This window comes from Medicago sativa, chromosome 3 (genome assembly GCF_051527215.1).
Source record: "Medicago sativa cultivar Bolivia chromosome 3, Bolivia_mono, whole genome shotgun sequence".
NCBI lineage: Eukaryota > Viridiplantae > Streptophyta > Magnoliopsida > Fabales > Fabaceae > Medicago > Medicago sativa.
In genome coordinates, this window is record NC_140751.1 from 14,301,308 (window position 1) to 14,325,979 (window position 24,672).

The 24,672-nt window shown below is 33.1% G+C and overlaps 4 protein-coding genes across 4 annotated transcripts; 1 reads left to right on the plus strand and 3 right to left on the minus strand.

Annotated features, from left to right (window-relative positions):
• The first annotated feature begins 328 nt into the window (after window positions 1-328).
• On the plus strand, window positions 329-2,723 carry LOC146935961 (protein trichome birefringence-like 39). The gene is made up of 5 exons (XM_085750975.1): window positions 329-491; window positions 1,065-1,239; window positions 1,343-1,518; window positions 2,002-2,160; window positions 2,268-2,723. The coding sequence occupies exons 2-5, from the start codon at window positions 1,111-1,113 to the stop codon at window positions 2,557-2,559; spliced, it is 756 nt and encodes a 251-aa protein (XP_085607101.1). The 5' UTR covers window positions 329-491; window positions 1,065-1,110; the 3' UTR covers window positions 2,560-2,723.
• Window positions 2,724-3,254: 531 nt separating this feature from the next.
• LOC146935962 (putative disease resistance RPP13-like protein 1) lies at window positions 3,255-8,915 on the minus strand. Its single transcript, XM_085750974.1, has 3 exons — window positions 8,853-8,915; window positions 4,861-8,380; window positions 3,255-3,760 (listed from the first exon to the last, which is right to left on the minus strand). Exon 2 carries the CDS (start codon window positions 8,292-8,294, stop codon window positions 4,893-4,895), a length of 3,402 nt encoding a protein of 1,133 aa, XP_085607100.1. The 5' UTR covers window positions 8,295-8,380; window positions 8,853-8,915; the 3' UTR covers window positions 3,255-3,760; window positions 4,861-4,892.
• Window positions 8,916-10,379: 1,464 nt separating this feature from the next.
• On the minus strand, window positions 10,380-14,373 carry LOC146935963 (ASI1-immunoprecipitated protein 1-like). Its single transcript, XM_085750976.1, has 3 exons — window positions 14,093-14,373; window positions 12,068-12,534; window positions 10,380-10,763 (listed from the first exon to the last, which is right to left on the minus strand). The coding sequence occupies exons 2-3, from the start codon at window positions 12,509-12,511 to the stop codon at window positions 10,611-10,613; spliced, it is 597 nt and encodes a 198-aa protein (XP_085607102.1). The 5' UTR covers window positions 12,512-12,534; window positions 14,093-14,373; the 3' UTR covers window positions 10,380-10,610.
• Window positions 14,374-16,732: 2,359 nt separating this feature from the next.
• On the minus strand, window positions 16,733-20,941 carry LOC146935964 (isoliquiritigenin 2'-O-methyltransferase-like). The gene is made up of 4 exons (XM_085750965.1): window positions 20,483-20,941; window positions 18,860-19,173; window positions 17,349-17,413; window positions 16,733-17,228 (listed from the first exon to the last, which is right to left on the minus strand). Exons 1-4 carry the CDS (start codon window positions 20,923-20,925, stop codon window positions 16,935-16,937), a joined length of 1,116 nt encoding a protein of 371 aa, XP_085607091.1. The 5' UTR covers window positions 20,926-20,941; the 3' UTR covers window positions 16,733-16,934.
• Window positions 20,942-24,672: the final 3,731 nt, after the last annotated feature.

Consider the following 24,672-nt stretch of genomic DNA (forward strand, 5'->3'; position numbering starts at 1 on the left):
TGCTGGTACGTGGATCTTGTTACCGTGTTGGCGGTAGATCCATTCGCCAAATTAAAACCCTCTTTTATCCTACGGTCACTCACTCTTCATATTTTTTTTGTAGTCTGGTTTCGCGCCCGTACGCGATTTCGCTGGGTTGCGCTCGTGTAGAGTGTTTGTATTGTTAGAATTGATTAGGGTTGTTTCACCTAGATGTTTTATCACGATGTATTCCCAATTGGGTTGTTCTGGGTCAGGTTTAATGTCCCCCCAGCTCTGTATCACTTTATTTTTATTTAATATATTTTTATTTTGTCTAAAAAAATAAAAAAATAAAATGGAGGGAGTTGCAATTTATATGAAGGTAAATGGGTGTATGATGAATCATATCCTCTTTATGATTCTTCAACATGCCCTAATATTCATGCGGAGGTGGATTGCTTGAAATATGGTCGTCTTGATAAGCAATACCTCAAATATAGATGGCAACCAAGCAATTGTAACTTACCAAGGTACAATTTAATTAAACCACATGTTCTTTTATTTTCTCATGATTTTTTTTTATTTTTTTATCTTTACAACTTAATGTGTGTTTATGGGGAAGATAATTTGGTGTTGTTACAACAGGACTCTATAACAGATCTTGATCATTCGATCTCTAATCGACAATTGAAATCATTTTACCTTGTAAAATTGATATTAAAATATGAATCGTTTGATCTCAAATTAATTGTTGAGATTGGCTACAATGTGAAACTGTGTACCTTTTTTTACAACAGAGAATCTGACTTTCTGCTTACAGACACGTGACCTTATCATAATGAGTGTCGTGTTTGATAAATATAATTTAATAATCGCTTAAATATGTCATTGGTCTCTACACTTTCACCATATATATTTTGAGATTAGTCCTTGCACTTTTTTTTTGTTTGGTCATATAATTAATTTTTGTTACATTTTGGTCCATTTTGATCATATAATCAATTTTTGTTACATTTTGGTCCATTAATTCATCTCTGTTAACCAAGTAAATCCATTCCGTTAAATTTTATGATAAAAACGTTAACATTCATCATCCTTTGCAGATTTGACGGAAGAAGTTTCTTGACAAAATTCAAGGGGAAACAAATCATGTTTATTGGAGATTCTATAAGTCGAAACCAAAGGCAATCACTTATATGTTTGCTTCATTCTGCTGTACCACAAGCTAGAGTAGTAATACAACAGGGTGTTGATCCCATCGTCAACTACACATACCTGGTTAGTGACCTATTTCATCACAAACCATCTTACAAAATTAAATAAATAGATTTAATGTATTTTTTTTCTTTTATTTTTTATTACAATTTCAATACTTTTCCAGGACTATGGAGTTTCAATTATTGTCCACCATACTACATATTTGGTTGACATTGAAGTGGAAAAAATTGGTCGAGTATTGAAACTTGATTCCCTTAAAAGTGGAAACTTATGGAAACAAATGGATGTTTTGGTTTTCAACACTTGGCTTTGGTGGTACCGTACAGGACCCATGCAACCGTAAGAATTCTTAAAAAAATACTCATTTAATTAATTAGTATTGTTTCGCAGGATTAATTAGTATATCTTAGGGCTTGTTTGTTAGGAATTATAATAATTGATATTAATTTAGAGATTAATTTTAAATATAACATAAGCTATTTTTTTCGTTTTGTTTACCAAGGCAAAGTAATAGATTTAGGAAGCAAGTGTATCAGTATATATTAATTTGTGAGTACCGTAAAAGCTTCTTAAATATTGTCTTGATGAGATTTATTTGATAATGTTTTTTTCGATTTTAAAGACTAATTTAAAATTTCGTTAATTCAGTTGACCAATTTTTGTTTAACCCTCTTATTTCCATGATGATTTTGGCGGTTTATTAAAAAGGTTATTCTCACAATAGCTAACAAGTAATGTGACCATTTATAATAGCTAACAAGTAATGTGACCATTTTCCTTAAAAAAAAAAAAAGTAATGTGATTTATATTTTTCTATTGCAGATGGGATTATATTCAAATAGGTAACAAAATAGTGAAAGACATGGACCGTATGGAAGCTTTTAGAACTGGTTTGACAACATGGGCTAACTGGGTTAATAAAGAGGTTGATACAAGCAAAACCAAAGTTCTTTTCCAAGGAATTTCTCCTATGCACTACAAGTGAGTTTGACAAATCATCTCACTTTTAATTAAAATTGTGCCTTTGTTCATATAATGTTATTACTGTTAATGTCTCTAATTATTTTTATTTGTGCATTTAAAAATAGTGGAGCACAATGGAATAAGCCAGGAGTGAGAAACTGTGCAAAAGAGACAACACCAATAAATGGATCATCATCCTCACAAGGATTGCCACCAGCATCATATGTATTGCAAAATGTGTTGCAAAAAATAACCAAACCTGTTCATCTTTTCAACATTACAGCTCTCTCAGAATTGAGAAAAGATGGACATCCTAGTTCTCATAATGGCGTCCATGGAATGGATTGTACTCATTGGTGTATAGCTGGGGTTCCAGATACTTGGAATGAGATTCTCTATGCATCAATCATGAAATAGAATTAAGTGATTTATCAATTAAGTGGGTTTTAGGACCCTTGATGAATATCAAACAAATTGTAAAAATAATTTAAATAATGAATGAAACCACCCTTGATGTTTGGATCTATAATCACGTATCATGTCATCATTAATATAATGTATCTTATTTTCTTACCATTGAAGCTAAATGGGTATGACCATCAGGGCCGGTCTTTTAAATTTGGATGCCTTAGGCGAATCATGAGACTATGTTTCTATAACAAAAATTAACTAAAAATACACAAAGATAAAATAAATGAACTAGAAGATCATTGCAAATTTTCATTAGACATTGTGCAAAAGGAACACGCGTATGTATATTTGAAATGTCAACCAAATGACTCTAAATTGGAATTCATGCTCGAAAGTATACACTCGACACTTGGTAATTTAGTAACTAAAGAGAGCATGTTTTACACAATAACACACATCATAATTCAATATTTATATTCATAAAAAAATTGTTTAGATTTTAACCCTGTAATTTGAAGATTTTTTTGATTTTGGACTTTCATGACATCAAATTACAAAATTTAAGGTACTTTCGCCCCTTGTAATTTAAGAAAATTTATTTTTATTTTTCTTCGTCAATAGTGATGGCTCCATCTTCGTCAATTGAAATTAGTGATGGATCCCTTTCGTCAATAGTGTTACTTAGCTATCACTGAACCTCATTTCCCCTAGTATCATTCTCTCCATAAATGTCATCATTCAACTTCTAACAGAAAATTACATATTAATTATGTTGTAATCATTACCATATAAAAAAACTTGTGAAAGAAATAAACAAACATGAGAAATAGAAGTCTAAGGGTATATAAATTACACAGTTATATCCAAATATTCGTGAATGGGCAAGACCATCTATAACTTATTCTACCTGGACCAAATTTGATTGAATCAATGGAATGTGACAAGGTGGTTCACATTATTGATCTCCATTTTTCCCATATCAAACTATAAATTTGAAAATTAAAGGAACTAGTGAGCGGTGAGAATGCATTTTTCCTTTACAGATTGATTAATCCAAAGTTAGCAAACTCAAAGATGTCAATTTCAAAAACTTGTCTGTGAAGACAGAAGATGCTGTTGCAATTCTGTTCTTCAGCTGCATTCTCTCCTCACCACTGATGATGAAACGGCTGGGAGAATCTCACCAGCAGGACCAGCATTTATCAATCTGCAGAGAGCAGCACACATAAGTCAGGGATTTCGTAAAGTGGCTCAAGAGAGATATGATCAATGCATATATCTTGAGCTGTTTCATTATTGGGCCATAGATTTCAAGATTTGTGAAGTGAAATAATCAACAAGACAGGAAGATGGATGAGGTTTTTACTTTCATATTTCTTTCTTTTCCAAGTTTTAATTTTTTCTGTGTAGATTTTATGTTTTTGTTCTCTGGATTTGCGAAGTGTTACAAAGAAGCAAAACAGCATATCCATCTAGTATTATTGTTGATGTTAATATTCATTCATTTCTGTCCAACCATTTTTAGCTTTCACCTTGTTGAAATATGAAAATAAATCTTTAACCTGCTCTCAAGAGTCATAAGTAGATGGCATTATTGAATATATTGTCAATACTGTTTTCTGTTCAAAAAAAATTATCTAATTGTAGCAGACTATTTTGTTTACACATGCATATCAGATGTAGCAGCTGATACCATATTGAAATTCTAAATGTATAACTTTTCTGTATTCATTTCATTGATTGTTACAGGATTCAACAATGAATGAATATATAGAGTTCTCTAGTTCTAACTAACTCAACATAGTTGTAACTGACGGAACAGTAGGATAATCACTAAGAAGCTAAGCCTTCTACATTACTCTAGCAAAGTTTAAACTTGCAAAACATAGTGTTCTGTTAGCTGTAATATGACATTGTTAGTATTCTCTGCTTGCTTTAAAAAACTTATGTTGCCCGCCTCTTTACTGTCCTACCTTTAAACATAAAGCTCTCAATTTTGCAAAAACGTCACTATTTTCAAAAGAGCGACATTCAGATATACTTATATGAATTATGTCTCTTCTTGAAGGTTCATATAAGCAATTAAAGGAACTCAGCAATTAAAAGACTTTTATATCAATAGGTAGAATAAGTAAAAATTGAAAACGAAGAATCCCATGAGATGGTTTTCAACATCATTGAAACATATATCACAAACACCGTGCCCTGTTCAACATAAAACAGAGTACAGTGTGCATTAATTTTACTATTTAAAAGAAAATTTACTAATGTTTGACAACTATAAACAGATGGGTGAATGTGGTGCACCTGAAAAAATAACATCTCATCTCAGCCGTCAATCAGGAAATTGTGACAGAAGGGATGTGAGATATTGTATGCCAACGCTCGCCTTGCTCCTTTTGGTACAACTGCTTAATTAATGGACAATCATGAATGGACAAAGTAGAAAGGGAGATGGGTAGACCCTCCTCTGGCAAGCTCTCAAGACAAGGACAGTCTTCAATATATAGATATTCAAGTGAAGTGAGGTGGAGAAGACCCTTGTAGTTTATTTTTCTTAGGTTGGAACAATTTGTCAACTCAAGAGAGTTAATAGTTGATGGCAGCATACTCTCTTCTGGAAAGGATTCCAAGATTTCAAAATCATTACCAAGACTGAATTGTTTCAGAGATTTGAGTTGGAACAAACCCCACTCCTCTATTGAAGCCATCAAATTAGGGCATCTTTCTATTCGGAGGCTGCCTAGGTTGGAAGGCAACTGCCTCCCAAAAAACGATTCCAGCCATGGACAATCGTACAGCACGAGAGAATTTAGATTGGTGAACAAGTGTAGTGCAAAAGGCAAGGAAGAAGAGTGCCAACCTGTTATAGTTAATGTGCGAAGGGAATTACAGCTACACATATCCAAAGAGGACCACTCTAGATTTTGACCAAAGAAGTCTTCAACTTCCAATTCTTCAAGAAAGGCACTGCTAGCGAGAATTTTCTCTAGGGTGGTTGTAATGACCTGAGTTCCGCAAAGGATGGCCCTTTTCAAGCTGGATGGCAATTCATTTATCAAAATGCCATCACATCTCTTTAATTCTAGCTCACTGATATTAGCAGCCTTGGGAATTGAAGCCTCCAACTCTTCGCAATCAATAATCTCCAACTTTTGCAAACAAGGAAGGTGTTGAGGCAGGGCACTTTTCAACTTGGGACAATGATTTAGACAAAGCTCTTTAAGCAAAGGGAAACCATCAAGACATAACCATTCCTTCCATTCAGACATGTTCTTAAAACACAAAGTTTCAAGGGATCTAAATGGAACATTTGCTGAATTATAGCTGCAAAACTCTGAACCAATGATCTCTACTCCATGACAGCCTGAAATGGAAAGCTTCTTCAGAGAAGAGAACTGCGCAAGTGCTGGCAACTGGGAACAAAATTCACATCCCAACAATTCAAGAGATACTAAATTGGGTAAATGATGATACCCAAGCCAATTTGGGAAGCTACTACCTATGTAGTCATTGATGGTGAGCCTCATGAGGTTTATATTTGGCTGAAGAGCCTCCAAGACTGAGACACGTGCTTCTGTTACTGAGCCATCCATTTCTCTCCATTCATCATACGACAAACTTAATTCTTCTAAATGTTTCTTATCTTTCAAATTTGCTGCCATAGCATCTGATGGATCAGCCACATTTTTCAACCCTGATATTCGAAGCCTTCCTTTAAGGTGGTTGAGTTCTGCCAACTGCTTAATATCAAATCCATGTTGCTCTCCCACAACAAAATCAGTCAGCATCTCAAGGTTTATTAACCCTCTCATCTCCTTTGGCATCTTCTTAATATGTGTGCCTTTCAAATTAAGATGACGTAAATTGATGAGTTTGCAAAAATTTGATGGAAGCTCAGTCAATTTAAAACATTCTTCCAGTAAGAGCGTATGCAAATTATACAACATACAAATGGAAGTAGGTAACCTTGTAATCTCGGTGTAAGAAAGGTCTAGATAGCGCAGAAGCTTTAAGTTTCTTATCTCATCAGCTAGCTCTAAGAGATTGCAACCAGAGAAAAACAACATCCGCAAATATTTTAGTCTTGAAAACAAACTCTGCTGCACAATGGTGGATATCTTAAAGCGTTTCTCACCGTAGCCTTGTTCTTCTACCATCAGACTCTGTAGCCCTTTAATCTTATGAATCTGCTTTAGTTTTCTACCACCATCTTCCAAATCAAGGCAGCACCAGATGTGACGTGTCCTTTGAGGGATATCTTGCACTTTCACACCCTCTATTCGTAAGCAGAATTCTCCTGACATTGATGTCGCTAAATCATGGACAAGATCATGCATGATGAAATAGTACTTACCAGCCCAGAATGGCATAATTGCTGATTGTTGGAAAAACGACATTGACACTAGATCATTGAAGAATTCATTACCCAACTCTTCTTCGGTTTTGTCTCTTCCCCAACACTTTAGCAAACCTTCTGCTATCCAAAGCTTGATTAATCCATCCTTTTCAAACTCATAACCCTTGGGAAATATAGAACAATAAGAAAAACAATGCTTCAGATTGGAAGGGAGGCTAAGGTAACTCATTCTCAAAGCGGAATAAATGTTGCTGCTCTCACCCTTGGCTAAACGCCACAAATCAGTCTCCAATATCTTAACCCATTCATTTTTGGAGAATTTTCTTTGCAAGAGAATCCCTAATGTTTTCAGAGCTAAAGGCAACCCCCCACATTTTTCCACTATTTTCTTGCCGATCGATTCAAGATTTGGATATTCAAACATATTTCTGCCTTCAAAAGCATATCTCACAAGTAAACTCCAAGAGTCACTCTCCTCCAATTGCCTTAAATGAATTATCTGGGTGGATCTCATGACTGATGCTACTTCTTTATCATTTGTAGTCACTATTATCTTGGCTCGAAAAGATCCCTGGTTAAAAAGAAGTAGTAAATGCTCCGACATATTCCTATTAGCATCATCTAGAACAAGTAAATATTTATTCCCTGCCGCCCAGTGTTGCAGTTGAAGATCAAGTATTTTTTCCATGAGATGAACACAATCAAAAGATTCTGAAACATTGACCCAAGCTCTAAATTGAAACTGCTCCTGTATCCTGTGATCATTGTAAACAAGTTGGGCAAGGGATGTTTTACCCATCCCAATCAGACCCACTATACTGATTATGGATGCCCGGTTGTAACGCTCTGAAAGTAAAAATTCGATTATTTCCTCTTTCTCATGATCTCTACCATATATCACAGATTCATCCACCAAAGATGCAGTTGGTAATACCCCGTCAGTGGCTACTTCATGTTCATAATAGCCACTAGTTGATTGTTCAAGTCCCAATCTACCTTGTTGATATTCATGAAACTCTAGCCTCTTCAACATTACTTTAACCTTATATTGAAATCGTCGATTAATAAAAGCAGAAAGAAAGCGTTGTATCTTTCCCTTTTGTTGTGCGGCGTCAGTAGCAATGACATCCAATAGTTGTTCTAATTTGTATACCTCATTACTCACATCATCAAGCCAATACTTCACGTCTAGGTTCTCGTACTGCTTTGTCTCTGCATCATCTAGTACTAGATTGATAAAATTCAGTGTGGTTTCAAGTTTATTCACAAGCCCTTTGTCGAAGTAGTCTGTGAAGTTTGTTGAAGCTAAACTCTCACAAATCAATCGAATGACAGGGGAAAGAAATGCCCCACCACGAACAACCTCTTCCATGATATTCATTAATTGAACACAAACAAAACAAAATGATCTCAGATCTCAGCGAGTGTGGTTCACAGCTTTGGGAGGCTGGCTATATGCAAGAAGACCTAATTTAAAAAAAAAAAAAAAAAAACAAGTTTATTCTCCATCCATCTTCAAGTCTAAACCTATATTCACAAATAAACAAAACCAAGTTCGATCTTAAATATGAAAGAGTACTTAAATTTAGGTTGAGAAAAATTAAAGGATCGATAAAGAAGTGCGAAAACAACTTACAATTTAAAATTCTTCACTTTTTTTAGTAGGAATCAAACTATAATTATAAAAATATTATTTTAATCTTAACTAAAAAAGCACAGGGGAAGCCATTAATTAAAGATATGAAGGCTTGAATATATTAGAAGATGGGATCAAGAATTCAGCAGCTACGACATGAGCATAAGTAATCATAAGAAAACATTCTACAAATAACAGGTGGATATATAATAAAAATCTTATATCAAACTTTGATATAAAAAATAAAATCTAAATGTTCAATGTACAGTAAAAAATGAAGAAACATTTAGAAAAAAATATTACCTCTAAAATTAATGGTTGTTGCGGAGAGTTCAGCAATGACTGAACACAAGAGCATGCAATATTAGGTTGGATTCCAATTATTCCCTCAAAAGAAAAAGGTTGGATTCCATTTATAGTGCGTTGATGACCTTTTATATCAAAAAGAAAAAAAAGTTAAAACAAAGTGGTAGGAAGGTTCCACTTTGTCAACATGACTCAACAACAGGAAGGGTGTTACGAAGCAACTTGCATATAGCTGGACCCATCTGATAGCTGAAACAGTGTTAGCTAGTTTCATCCAGTCTGGGGAGAGAATCTCCTCCCGGAGAGGGTACATATCCTCTCCCGTGAGTTTTACTGCCCACATCATTGGTTTGTAGCAGGGGTCTCAGATACTTGGAATGAGATTCTGTATGTGTTGGGTATTTGGTGTGTTGGCTTCATTATTGCTAAAACAAATACTCTTGTTTGATGTTGGAAATGTTGTTCCAACATCCTGTCATCTTGTACGATGTTCGATACGATGTTCCAATATTTTGGTTTTGTGGCTTGGTTTTCACGCGCTTTATCTTTTTAAGGATACCACGCCTTATCACTTGTTCACCAAGTAACGTATTTTTGTCCAGAATATTCTGGGTAATTTGTTTCTAAAATATAGAATATATTTTAGGATTCTTTGGTGTTGTTTGTTGCGGTTCCCAAAGATTGTGGCAGTTCCTAAAGATGTTCCTACTTCTTAGGAATTGCTATATTTGTTACGTGGATCAGCTGAAGGATCTGCAATTGTTCTGAAGTCCAACAAGCTTATCAAACCCGTGCTGCTTCAGTATATATACAAGACTAGAAGACCTAATTAATTATTCAAGCCGTCATTCTAAAGAATAGAGTTTTTTGGGTTTTGAGTCTTTGTTATTTGTGAGCCTTTCTTGTATCACTTTGATGCAAGTATAAGACTGTTTATTGAGTTGTAAGTTGTTACTATCCCTAAGCTTTGAAGCACGGAGATAGTTTGTTTTTGAAGGTAACTTCACCAAATTGAGTTATAATTTGATAATCACAGGGGTTGTGCTTGATTGAGGGAAGTGAGATGGGATCTCAGATCTAGGAGTTCCTAGGTTGAAGTCAAGACGGGTAGGTCCTAGGTCTAGAGTTTTAAACGAGGAGTTTGCTGAGAACTTAGAATAAGGAATACACTAGTGGATTTCCTTTCTGACTTGGTAGCCCCTAGAGTAGGTGTGTTTGTCACCGAACTGAGTTAACAATTCTCCTGTCCTTTTATTTTTCTTGTCTTACTTTTACATATTATTGTGTTAGTCTTTACGATGTTTAAACATTAAGTTCAACATTCGCTTTTGTACGTCTGGTGTTGGAACATCACATATAACATCTTAAACTAACGGGCTAGAATTTCAGTATGCGTCAATCATGAGTTGGAATTAATTGATCACCATTCAACAATCGTTTACGTGGATGTTACATGCTGCATAGTCCATGAGAAAATTTTATTACCAATAAATCATACATAAAAATTAGTTTCATCAAAACATATGACTACCAAAATAAAATTCTGCTTCGATTTTTAGGTTTGTATATTTTGTGTATATTTCAATTTACACAAAACACTAACAATGAATCTGATCACAAGAAAACAATATTAGAATCAATCACTAGTCAAGGATCAAATTGCATGTTATATACCTATCATGTATCTATGGAATTAGTTTATCCTAATAAAAAAGTAAAGGCTATTTACACAAATAGTTAGTCCAAATGAACCTTTCACTCATCTGCAACAGCCAGATTGTACTTTCTTGCCAAAGTATGGGCAGTTTTGTCACCCATAATGCCATCTATCATCCTAAACTTTTTGTAATGCACTTTAAGAGTTTCTGCCTGCTGGGTTGCCAACTTCTCTTCTTCTTTTAGCAGCACCTAAAAAAATGCATGCAAATAAACTCACTTAGAATAACTTAACACAGAATCTCTCATAGAATTCATCAACAAACATAATTTTAATCAGTGGCGGTACATGAGTTACTACAAAGTGTTGTTAAATAGTGGCTATAGCTACAATATAGCACTATAGGGCAGTGGAATTTGAATAAACCGTTATTTTCTGCAATCTGGATTGACAACAATGCTTTTAATGATTAACAAGTCAGTTTGGTGTTATTTTGGCACCACATAGGGTACTAGATGATCTTCCATACAACTGAAAATAAGAGTGCGTGTAATCTACTAGGAATAAACTAGAAGCAATGGTGTTTAGAGTTCAAACATATATACTATCAACTGTTAAAAAATATGAAAAAAGTGAGTTCTTCAGCCAGAAGAAGTAAAAGGATGCATTTTGATTTCAGTTTTTGCATCAGCAACATACGACTTTCAGAAAATCTTGGACTTCTCGTATGTGAGATTGTCTCTATTCTATAGTTAGCAATTACAGATGTACTGACCGCTGATTTATTTTGAAGTGCATCAGAAAAATAACTCCTAAAATTCAAAGTGAATAAAATTTACTTTAAAGACATAGGTCACTTTAGGGGGAGGGTTTTTTTTTTTACTTCAACTCTCCCACAACAAACACATTTTAAACATGAGTGTTTCCTTCCAGTAATTTCCTCTCACAGAACAATGTCAGGGTATGGATTATACAGAGCAAACTGGCTTCACATCACACATGGTAGTGATAAAACAAATCAACAGATGTAACAACCAGTTTCTTGAAAATAAATCAAATAAATTATCACAATCCTGTATACATGTTAACAAATAAACCGATGATCCAAACAGTTTTTTGAGTTCCACCTCCTCGTAGAATTTGAAATCCATAGTTTCTGATATTTTTGATATGAAAAGACCAGTTTTTTCATCTCGACATTTTGCCTATTTAAAATTTTGCACCTAATGTTTTCTGTTATGTCGATTTCACCCTAAGCTCTGTTATCACCAGTATAAGTGATAAAGACTATGTGCTAATGGTCTAAAAGAAATCCAGCATCACTAGGTAACCATTTTCCACTAGCTGCTCCCACAAACTCACTAGTAAGTTTCATACTTGCAATAAACATGTTTAAGGTTACTACTAACTGCTATTCCGTTAAAAAAAAATGTAGTTTTGGAAATTCATATGTTCATCATCTACTTCTAGAGGCTTACTCTGCAGATCGAATAAGTTATTGGAATAGTAATAGCAATAAGAGAAAGAAAAATATGATTATTAGGAATGAACTTACTCTGTGCATGAGTGCTATTTCTGCAGAATGTTTACGTGTAAGATTCTTCAGCTCCACTGCCACCTCAAAGTCAGGGTCACTTTGCTCCAACCAACAACACTTCATCTTTCTCTTAGGCTTCATTGGCCGATCATCAAACATTTCCATTACAGCAGGACGAGCTCTTACAGGCCGTGGCATCCCTGACATCATGAAAGGATACTGCTTAATCATTGCTATCACTTCCTTGACCTTCTTGGCAGAATCCAATTCCACCAATGCACATTGTGGCACGCTGCTTGGTCCTAGGTAGTTGGGGATAAACTTGACACTTTTCACAGATGCAAACTGGTCAAGCGCAGTTCTAATCACAGATTCCGTAACTTGCGGAGACATGTTGTCAAAGTACACTGTCCTTTGAACTTTCTCTTCAAATGCAGCATAATCTTCAGCTGACGATTCCATGTATCAAGTGAAGCGAATGAAACCTGAGAATAAAAAATCTCTTATGTTAGGGCTAAAGTTAATGAAACTAAACATTATGTGTGACGAGTCCAAAAAGGAAAATAAACTTAATGTCGCAAGGGATGAGAATGATACGATGGATCAGTGATTGCGTAAGACAATATAGGATTAGAAATTATAAAGAAAAAATTGAGATAACACTCATAGTAGAGAACATGTTAGAATCTCGTCTTAGATGATTTGGTGCTTGGACATATATGGAGAAAACCTATAGAAGCACCAGTAGGGAGAATAGACCAGATAAACTATATTCAGAGAAATTTAAAGGTAAATAGTCTATCTTGATCCTAATCGATAACAGGATAAAAGAAACAAGTTCAGATATCAGAATCATTTCCCCGTTATCCCAGAAACAAGTCATTAGCATGCACAAAAGTTTAAGGTCTTAAACAGATAATTAGCTGAATTCACAACTCGTAGGCCATTTTATAACGAGTAAAACAACATAATGTCTCTGAAATTCATAACTTCTGAGCTAATGTAGAAATGACTGAATCATACCAAATGCAGAGAAATGAACTTAGTTTGAACAAAATCCCATGTTCATTGCTAAGAGTTTCAGAGAAATATTTATCCATTATAATCTTATTAGTTTTCCAACAAAAGAAAAAGGCACAAAATCTGATGTTCATTGTTAAGAGTTCCAGAGAAAAATGTATACGTGCTTTGTAACAGTAAAAAAAACGCAGAATCAAAGCTCCAGTTTACATGAAACTTCGAACCAATCACAAGACACAATAGAACTTGCTAAGAATATATCAATTTATATCAATGTAGCAGAAACACGAGGCACGACACTGACACGCTGACACCAGTTAAACTTGAAAAATGAATTAATCGTATGTATCACATATGGCTGTGTCCTGCCGGTTCCATCTGAAGTGTCGGTGTTATAGTGGTTTCTATTCAACATTCAAGCAATGGTTCTAAATTGCAATCAGTAACAGCAATATAAAATTTTAAGATATCTACTCAACAGCATTGCGACTACCATCTCATCGGCCACAATTTGCCACAATATCATGATTCAAAGAGTAACAGTGACCGCAATATCATGATTCACAGAGTAACCGTGACCGCAATTTAGACCCATAACATGTCAAGAATACAAACAGTGCATTATGAACAATCCTCAATAAAATGAATCCAAATGCACTAACAACAAGCTGAAGAACTTATACAACATTTAATTCGAAAAATCAATCAATAAAATTACAACTAAGTAAACCATTCATAGAAAATCCAAAATTCAATTTAAGAGATAAAAATCCTAAACTTTCAAAATTCAATTTAAGAGACAAAATTCAATTAAATTAAAATACACATATAGTTATATGTAAAACCGTAATTTTCAAAATTTGCAATGCAATGTGCGAAGCTAGAATCCTCAATCGCATCAGTTTAGCGCGATACGGAGAATGAAGCTCTCCGGCAAGACGCCGCCGGAAATTGCGGAGGAATCGTATCCGCGGGTGATACAGGAGAAGAAAAGGAAATTACGAAAAATGGAGAAAGATGAACCTGGACGAGTTTGTTGAATTATCCGGTGGCCGGCGACCTACTCCGGTGGTTTTCCGATGTGTTTAGAATTATTTTCTTATTAAGTTTTTTGAAAGATGAAATTAAGTTTTTTCAAAAGTGTAAATTAATCTTCGAAAATTCTTGTGTTAAATCATTTAATGACTATACTCACTCATACACTGTGTGAAAAGTGTGCAACTACCAACTCAAATTGTACTTCATCACAAGAACTTAATTGGTTGGTAGACACTTACATATGTCAAACATTGTTGTACTTAGACAATGAAAATATTGATAGACTACTTCAAATATTGTTTTTGGTAAAGATTATTTACACTTAAAGATAGTTATTTTGTTAGTTGATGTGAGAAAATTGACAATTAGACTATTTGGCGAATAAGTCTTTCATTTGAGCAAAGATTAGAAGATGTCAGAATAGTCAAGTGAGGGAGATGATTCTTTCTTGATGCCACTAAATTAGAACGTGGGTCTTTAGAAACTAAAAAATGAGGCAAAACCTGGAAGGATTGGATAGAAACGCAATTATTCCACGTTTTCTGATCCAAGCGCCAATAATCACTTTTTGGAGTGAAGGGAAAGACATAATCTCTAGGGAAGTTGCACACCAAGGAACTTGATAGTGGATCGTGTTGAGGAGAGGAGATTGAAATCGAATGTGGGGTGCCACAATCCCACTAACAAGGGAGTTATCACGCACCACTAACAAAATTAGGCGAAAGGAAGTTTAAGCACTTAAGTACATGTCATTTCGCTGGTATAAAATAGTAACAATATATATATACTTTGTCTATGCATTGTAATTAACACATCCAATCAATCCAACAAGCTTATTTTCACTTTTCATTCCTTTACTTTCATCACTTTTCATCACTTTACTGCAGCTTAAACCAAAAATTAATTGTACACAGCGTTTTACTGGGAAAGTTATAGAACTCATAGTTGAGGGAAATATTTCCTCCCTCAGTGTCAATCTCTTGAAGCAAAAGGAATAATGGTTTAAGAAAGTCAATCGATTTTAAAATAAATTTTTTCTCTTTCAACCCACAAAGAGTCGGGAAAAAAAACCAACCATATTAATTTTAACTAGCACACATGCATAATGGGCAAATGCATTATTTTTAGTGTTCTTATCATCTGTTATAGGCATACCAGTGGCCCTATCAATCTCAAATAAAGTTATAGGTTGCCAATATTCCAGATGGAGATAACGAAAACACACCCATAGTTGACCATTTGAGCAAACACTTATATAATCTTCTACATAAGAGAAGCGAAATTCAAAAAAGCCTCGACGTAGAGGAATCATCTTCAACTGATCGATAGGTTTCCATACGCGCAAGAGTTTCTCACGCAAATCTTTAGAGGAAAATGGTTTATCACCACGAGACAACACTAATCTTCCATGAAGATAATTGTTGCAATTAGCAAGACCTGATTGATAAACATCTTCTGAAATTTTGATTGAAAGAGAATCACCTTTCAAATAGAAGTTGAACAACCTCAACACTTAGCCTTTGATCTTTACGTTCAGAGTCTCTAAAAACAATTGAGTTTTTTCTTATAGAAAATTGAATTTTAAATTATGTGAATCGAGAAAATGAATTGAACCTTACAAGCTGAACCAAACTATTCGCGAACTTCAACCGAGTCGAGTTCGAACTAAAATAAAAGTTCGTAACGAACTCGAGTCGAGTTTCGAGCTGGACCAAATCTAACCAAGTCGAGTTGAGCTCGGGCTAGTTCGGTTAGACTCGAGTCATTTCCAACCCTAGCTGCAACACAACAATAACACCAGAATACTTGAACGCTGCAATTACCAGATATCCAGACACAACAACATAATCTATTGAAACCAGTGAACAAGTAACACCCAGAAAGTGAAAATAGCAAAAGATCACAATCCAGAACCAGAACAAACGGCTCAACAGAACATAAAACCAAATCGAATCAAATACTTGTTTCATGTTTATTGTTCATCAAGCGAATCTCCGGATTGCATTAATGTTCCTCAAGGGACAAGAATCACAATCGAAAGCTAAGGTTTGTTGAAACACAATCGAAGCTACAACAAGATAGCTGCTTCAATTTACATAACAGAGGGATATTCAAGCAAATCTCTAGTTTAAGTTATTGTTCATGGTGGAACTTTCATCATCACTCCTCCTCTTTTTAATAAATAAGTATGCTTTTTAAAAAGACTGACCCGTTTAACTCAGAGTCTGTATACTACCGGGTTCATGTAGTTTTTTTAGAATTCATATTTTAACATAGGTTTTTTCAAGTGTTCGTAATTGGTTGAAAAATCATGTATTTCTTTTTTTTGAAGGGAAAATCATGTATTTGAAATTTATTCAAAATTCAATCCTTTTTATTTTTTGACGAAAAATCCAAATTCAATCCTGATTCCCGCAAAATCAAAACACATGCATGCATGGAAAAATCAAGGCAAAGTAGTTGAAAAATATCATGCAAATTGTCATCATTATACTAGAAGCGTCAAAACAACCTAAAATATCAGTCTTTCTATTTTATAATTGACAAAGATAAAATGGTACAAAATAATTAAAGGTAAAATTAAAAGACATAATGGTCACATTAAAACACAATGCTTCACTTGTAACAAAATATAAGCAATAATTAGGCAAAGAAAATTATTTGCTAAGTGCATTGTGACCATTGTTTATTTGGATAGTCCATACATTTGACCAAGATCCTCATATCTGGATCAATTTTTCTGGGTATAATGGATTGCTTATTTATTTATTTATTTATTTTATTATGCCATATATAGATTATTGTACTAAATGTATACTACTATTTTTCATTTAAGAAATTCCATCACTCCCAAAGAAGAAAAAGCACAACAAACAATTTCAAACTTTGAAAATCCAGAACTTTTGCACAAACTCTCAAATTCTTTCTTTGTTCTTTCACTGCCACCACCCATAAACATAAGATTGTCATAGCCAGTAACCAATTTATCTTTTTCTGTTGTTTGAATTTCTTCAGGCATTATAAGCTCCACAACAATTACCTTCCCATTTTGTGGTAAAGCTTTGTAGCAATTACGTAAAGCTTTTAAACAATCTTTGTCTGACCAATTGTGTAATACTGCCTACAATTATCAATCAATCACATGCAAATATTATTCAATTTAAAGAAAATGACTTTATATCATTAGGAAAAATATAATCACAAATATTAATAAGTAGGTATGGTAGAGTTTAGACCTAACCTTCAATATTATGGCGTCACCATTTGGCACACTTTCAAACACGTCGCCTCCAACATGCTCTATCCCTTCACATTATTTGAAAAAAATCACTTATTAGTATTTTTTATTTATTTTGTTTTGACAATAGCATTGGCAGAGACTTCAAATATATGGATAAGATATTCACACAACTAGATTTTTTTCCTTCAAATTAGCTTGTAAAATTTAAAGGAAAAAAGTGGTATTCATCTATAATAATAGTTTTTTTTTCAACAAAAAAAAATCTATAAATATGTTATCAATTTTTTATTTTGATAAAAAATTTAAATTTAGTGACAAGAAAATTAGAAAGTATCTTCATTTGTTTCTGTCACTATTTTATACTCCTAATTTTTTTTTTTGGGTTAAGCATAGGAAGAAGTGAATGTGTGGAACAGATCAATTCCTCCCCCACCTGATAACAAAATTTTCAATTTATATATCTCTCTTGGATGAACTTTTTAGGTTTTGTTTGAGTATTTGAAGAGGAGGAGAATGTTTGGGGTGGAAAACGAGCAAAGATTTTTTTCAATTCTCAAAAGAAATGAAGGTGTTTTTGAAAAATAAAGAAATCTTTACATTTTTTTTTTGAAAGATTATTTTTGTAGAGAGTAATAAATTTTTTATTCCCTTAAATCAGAAGAAATTTTTATTACGAAGAAAAATGAATTCTCTAGAACCATTCTCTCTCAAAGTTCTCAACTTCTTCCCTTTTTTTTAAGGCTTCCCTCCCTTTTTCTTCAAACTTGCAAATAAGTCTTATGATATTGAGATGTTATCGATCAATTAATTTCAAAGTCTTAAGGAATGCTTAAAAAAATGTTTCTTAAAAATGTAAGTCAAATACTTTTCAAAATCATAATTACATCATTATTTATACAAAAATGACTTTTTATTAGTTCCTTAAACAATGTTCCAAGAAAACTTATTAGTAGTTTCCCTAACTTTATTGTACTCAATTGTTAGGAGATAAACAAATAAAGTTACTCATACTCTTGTTGGGCATGTTGAAAGGTAGTCTTTTATTGTACTCAATTGTTAGGAGATAAACAAATAAAGTTACTCATACTCTTGCTGGGCATGTTGAAAGGTAGTCTTTCATATATGTTTTGTTTTTTTTTTACCATAACTTTATTGTACTCAATTGTTAGGAGATAAACAAATAAAGTTACTCATACTCTTGCTGGGCATGTTGAAAGGTAGTCTTTCATATATGTTTTGTTTTTTTTTTGGTGGTGGTCGGGATTTGAACCCCGGACCTTGCATATTTTATGCATTGTTCATACCAACTGAGCTAAGCTCACGAGGACATCATATATGTTTTGTTTTGTTAGTATATATTATGTTAGTAATTGAATTTCTGTTAAAAAATCTGTAGTACATCTATAAACAATAAAAAAAAATTAAATTATTTTTCCATATAATTTCAATTTCAATAGTTGTTTATTTTATTTTTGGCTCAGTCAATAGGTGACCTAATGTAAAAGATATACCTGGATAATCTGGAGCGTTTTCTATCACTGGTGGCAGATCAAAATTAATACCCTTTATGGAAGGATATTTGGAGATTATCATATTCAAATTTTGGCCAAAGCCACCACCCACATCAACCAACAATGATATGTCTTCAAATCCATTATATATTTCAAGTATCTTGTTCATCTCCAATGTGCACATAGTTGACATTGTTTTGTTAAAAATGTCGTTCATTGCTGGGTCTGATTGTATAACTTGATAAATTGGCGTTCCATGAACTTTTTCGAATAAGGCAGAGTCACAGTCTAGAAGCACTTCTTTAAAATTGAAACTAGCAAAAAATTTAACACATTAAACTACAATAAGTTTATGTGTATGAGTAAAGTTTTACATAATTTATATTTGAAAAGATGATGTTCACACTTCACCCAGTAATTTACTTATATAACCTCATCGGCAGTTACCTGCTGATGAATTTTTAACCGGCATAATTGCCGATGGGCATTTACGTCTTTTACTTGTATTTTTCTGTCAAACCTAAAGTGTAAACAACAATCTTCTTATATTTGTTGCAAAGTTTTTTTTTTTAAGAAAGTAAATTGATCCATTTAAATTGGCATATGAGAGAATTCAACTTCAGATTTTGAGAAGAGTCCAAAACAAACATCACCGGACTATTCCAAGTGAGTTTATATTGGTTGCAAAATTGATTTTAATTGAAAGCTAATTTATATATCAGCTCAGCCCAACAACTACTATTTTGATTCAATATTAGTAAAATGTGGAGATTTAGAAAAATTATATTGATGTATGGTTAAAAAACAACCATTTGTATCCCGACGTAGCTCATGAAATGAAACTACTAGAAAGTTAGAGAACTTAATTCCTAAAATTAATAAAATTCTAAAATGAAATTAAAAGTCTTTGATTAGATTAGTCTCTTTGAAATTTCAATTTTAGAGACTAAATTTACCGACCCAAAAAGGACCAATGTGATCCAACAAGTTTCAATTTTAGAGATATTTAAATTTTCAATAATTTTGTTGTCCAAATTATCCAACATCAAACACTAAATTGGTAATATGCACTCAAATTTACCCAAATGAAAGGGTTGAAAGTACCTTTAATTTCATAATTTGATATCACCAAGGTTAAAAGAAAATAATTTTTAAATTATAAGGTTAAACTTTCAAAAGTCTTTTTCACATAATAAACTAAAACTCAATTGTGGATTTAACTTTAATTTTAAATTGTGGCCATAATACAATAATGTAAAAGTTTCTGCAGCATCACAAGATTCAGAACCTCAATTGTAGCTACATAACCGAGGCCGGATCAGGGTAAGGATAATAAACCCATCACTTTAGACCTTCGAATAAAAATTTATTTTTCATTAGATTTTACGAGTAAAAAGGCTTCATATTATAAAAAAGCTTCATATTCTAACAAAAAAGTCTTATATATTCAAACTTGCTTTACGATTCACTTACTATTATCCCTCAAAAAAAAAAAATCACTTATTATTAAAAATTATTGGAATCACATGCCACAATTTATAACTATGATTCAAGCTATCAGAGATATATGCAAGAATTTGCAAAAAAAAATAAAAAAATATATGCAAGAAGATTGTTACTTACAAAGCTTCAATAGTGGATCTATGATTCAGAAATGTTGTATGTAAAGAGACAGAACCCTTACTGTTATCACTGACAAAATATTTACCAGCCAGTGATAGTTCATATAGTCTTTCACTCCCACCTTCTTCATTTGTGTGTGTGGAACAAACAAGAAGAGAGTGACTTGCAAGAAGACAAAGCATGCGATCAAGCCTTCGAGGCAATTGAGGATGTTGTGTTGTTGGTAGTTGAGAAGCAACATAGGATGCTGAAACACCACGTGTACTTGCTTTAGATATGATCTCAAACAAGTTTAGTTCAATTACAGCTTTCAATACTGAATTAAAAATTAATGGTTCAAATGAAAGTTGTAAAGCTAAAAGGCATGCATTATTATCATCTTCATGATGAAGTGAACCATTTGGATTTGGAAGATTATTTTGTTCAGTGTTAGTGGAATTCATTGTTGCTTTTCTTTGTATGTTGGTTTCTTGAGTTTTTAACCTTTTATAGATGAAAGTATTCTACGCTACTCCCTCCGGTCACTATTATAAGCAAAAGTTGACTTTTTAGGTTTAATCAATAAATAATGTATGTGGTCTATATATAGATTATATACATCATTTATTGAATGAATTTAAAAAGTGAACTTTTACTTATAATAGTCACCGGAGGGAGCATATGGTTTTGGTATTTGTTTTTAAATTATTGGTGCTTTGAAGTTTATGAGATGAAATTTCTAGTCAAATTTTATGAGTATGTTCAATTAATCACTTGAACACGGCAATGGTATATTATATATTAAATAGTTAGATTTTTTGGACACTTGAACACCTCATATCAATGTATACATTTGAATTTATTGGACATCATTAGCAGTTTGATTGTTTTATGTCGTAAATTGACGATGTGATGGAAAGAGATAGAGATAAAATGAGATGTTGAAGTCTCCATGAGCTTAGCTCATTTGATAAGGGATAATGCACAATTTATGCAGGGGTCGGGGTTCGAACCTCGGGAACCCCACTTATTCATCTTAAAGGTGAATTTCTCTAGCCACTAGACTACTTAACAAAAAAAAAAATGAGATGTTGAATAAATGATGCAAAATATAGGATATTCAAATAACATTTTTGTGTTCTTATAATTATTGTATTAATAATGAATGTTTGACTCAAAATTCATTAAGGGTTACCACTAGAAAATTAATTTAAATTGGGGCAGTCAACCCCATTCTTTTTTTTAACAAATCAAAATGAAATAAGATTAAAACCACGGTGATTCAACCTACACATAGCGTACGAAAGGAGAACCACCGGAAAATTTACACAGTCACGTTGCTACAAAAGAAACAGTAACAACAAAAACAGAAAATAAATTACACCTGTACACCCATACACAGAAGCGGGTTTTGTCAACCCCGTTCTAACACTACCCTCCGCATATGTAAGCTAATGTACGCCTATTTTTTTTTTTATTAACAATCATATATAATTTTTTACAAGCAGATTTATTAATCAATAAGAGTATAAGGGTATTCTTTCCTGGTATCTTTTTTTTGGTTATAGTATAAGGGTATTCAAAAACACGTTATAATAGAATAAAGTTAAGTATATTGACAACATCACGAGCATTTGTTAATAGTCATTAGACTAATTTATAGTCACAACATCACGAGCATTTGACTAATAGTCATTTTGCGGAATTTCACAGGCGTGCATGTAATGGTTTGATTAAGAAATAAACGCTCAAAAACAAAACGGATGACGTCATCAAGTTTCAGATTTTCCTGTGGAAATCATGCTGGTAGTGGTGCCAAGCAGCCAATTAAATTATTTCGGGATGAATTCGGGAGATATTCTCTCGCTATATGTAGCATTTTCCTTTCCAATAATGATCATATCAAACAGCTAAAGGCTATTGGAGAAAACTTCGTGATTTTTCAGTCGCGATGAATAACATGGCTCTTTGTTTTTACATTGGTTAATAATAATGAATCACTACCATGCGATTCTTTTTATCTTGTCTATCATATCTTCAATATAAACTTTTCTTTAAAATAGAATTTTCTCCAAACAATTGTTCGAAGGTGGTAGTCAACCAAATTAGATGAGACGTCTCAAAGGAAGTGAAAAGTTTAAGAAATTCTCCACTTTCTCATTCCCCCACATAGTTGGATGCAGGGGCGGACTTGGACTAGGCCCACTGTGGCAAGTGCCGCACTAGTCCAGGCCCAATTATATTTTTTTATTTTTAATTTTTAGCTAAATATTATAATATATAACTCAAATTTTGTAATTTTATCACCTGTATGTGGTGTTATGTAGTGGCAAAGGCGTGCCCCTTTCATTGAGGGAACATGGGTTTGACTCCTACAAATGCCCATTTTAGCTTTTTAGCGCCCATTTTAACTAATAATACCATTAAAAAATGCAAAAAGCAAGTGTTGAACCGGAGTACCCCTAAAATAAAATCCATTCATATTTACCACTAATAATCTATACAATTGCTTTATGAATAATATCATGAGAAATAATATATAAGACGACCTTCAAAAAATTGTGACACACTGGTTTTGTGAGGCCAGGTCCACCCCTGATTGGATGGCAGTTAAGCCATGAAAAGACCACCTTCCAAATTTCCTTGAGTTTATAACAAGTGAAAAACAAATGATTGTGCATTTCAATTTAATTGAAGCCTAACATACACAGTAGTTGGTGTACATCTTTAATGAAACCTCTTTGCCAAAGATCAACTCTTGTTGGAAGTCTCCCTTGTAACTATTTTATACCGAATGCATAGAAGCTTATGGGAGGAAGGCGATAAAATGGTAACTTGATGTCAAATCAATGTTACTTAACATATATGTTATTCTCAATTGGTTCATTAATATCATCTAACCTAAACAAAATATACTTGTTCTTAATTATCACTATTAATTTGACGTTAATCAACACACAACCTTATAGAAAAAAATTTATTTTTAACCAACAATTAACATAAGTCCCCCAAGTGAAATGCTTGGTCTAATGAAATACTTTTCTAAACGCTCTTATAATTGCTTCTTAAGTTCATACAACTCTAAGAAAGACATTCTATAGGGCACATCGAAACATAACTTGTACCCAACACAAGGTCAAAATTTAACTCAATCTCATGCTATGTTGGTAAACTATAAACATCTATTATGAGTTTAGAAATATAATGGAAAATAGAATTCTCATTAATTGAATAAGCTTGTACAACAAGTATTTATAAGTTGTTATATCCACATGCTAACTAACATATACCTAGAAGCATAGGATAGTAACTCGGTAAGTAACTAAACTAACTAAAGCTAGTTACTTGCAAGGCAAGGTATTACAATTAGTGCTTTGTTTCTCTTGATTATCTTCGTGATGCAATAACATCCTTAAGAAATACTTCAGGAAACTCACACACATTAGAAAAATCTTGAACTGATAATTTTCTCACAAGTTTTAAGGAGGCTAACATCATGTATAACTTGACATATTCTTTCAAGAGTGTCATCACATGGTCGGCAAAGAAAATACTCAACTCTTCTCCATCACCTTGCTCAACAAACTCAATAGTTTTATCAAACCAATTAACAAGGATTTCTATCTAACTCAAGGGTAAACATACTCGAGTAACTCAGAAATCCTTTTAAACACGAAGACAGAACAATTAAAACATTCACTAGTAGAGCTAACCATATAATTACTAGTTGATGTTTTACAGGCAGATCAAAACTCATTTGGGATAAATGCAATCCTTGAAACAATGACAACCCTATTGGTAATCATCCTATATATAAAATATGTAGGTTAAGGTTGCAGTTTTCGGTTCAATGCTTGTTGCTTGATGCTTTGGTTTAACATGATATAGTTTGCCTAATTTTGATAGATACTTGAGTTATGTCTTCAATTATTTTCCGAGTGACTGTTGTCTTTGAGTCTATGGTATAACAATTTCGATATTTCGTAGTCGAGTTAGAATTTGTAGAAAATGTTACTCTTATTTATATTTAACAAATCAATAATAGATATCATATACATTACATAACAAATTATAAATATGTATTGAAATATGAACCCTTGATTTTACAACTTTATTCTATGATCACTTTTAGACAAGCCAAATTTATGGTATAAATACTATCTATTGTATTCCTTACATAACAGTTGCTTTTTTATTTGCCATTCAAAAAA

Excerpts from the sequence above, each read along its gene's own strand:
- LOC146935961 (XM_085750975.1), top strand. The coding sequence starts at position 1,111 with ATGTTTATTGGAGATTCTATAAGTCGAAACCAAAGGCAATCACTTATA. Across the intron at positions 1,240-1,342 it reads TCGTCAACTACACATACCTG|GACTATGGAGTTTCAATTAT; the intron begins GTTAGTGACCTA and ends ATACTTTTCCAG. Across the intron at positions 1,519-2,001 it reads CGTACAGGACCCATGCAACC|ATGGGATTATATTCAAATAG; the intron begins GTAAGAATTCTT and ends TTTCTATTGCAG.
- LOC146935962 (XM_085750974.1), bottom strand. The coding sequence starts at position 8,294 with ATGAATATCATGGAAGAGGTTGTTCGTGGTGGGGCATTTCTTTCCCCT.
- LOC146935963 (XM_085750976.1), bottom strand. The coding sequence starts at position 12,511 with ATGGAATCGTCAGCTGAAGATTATGCTGCATTTGAAGAGAAAGTTCAA. Across the intron at positions 10,764-12,067 it reads AAATAGCACTCATGCACAGA|GTGCTGCTAAAAGAAGAAGA; the intron begins GTAAGTTCATTC and ends GCATTTTTTTAG.
- LOC146935964 (XM_085750965.1), bottom strand. The coding sequence starts at position 20,925 with ATGAATTCCACTAACACTGAACAAAATAATCTTCCAAATCCAAATGGT. Across the intron at positions 17,414-18,859 it reads AAACGCTCCAGATTATCCAG|GGATAGAGCATGTTGGAGGC; the intron begins GTATATCTTTTA and ends AATAATGTGAAG. Across the intron at positions 17,229-17,348 it reads GTGACGCCATAATATTGAAG|GCAGTATTACACAATTGGTC; the intron begins GTTAGGTCTAAA and ends TGATAATTGTAG.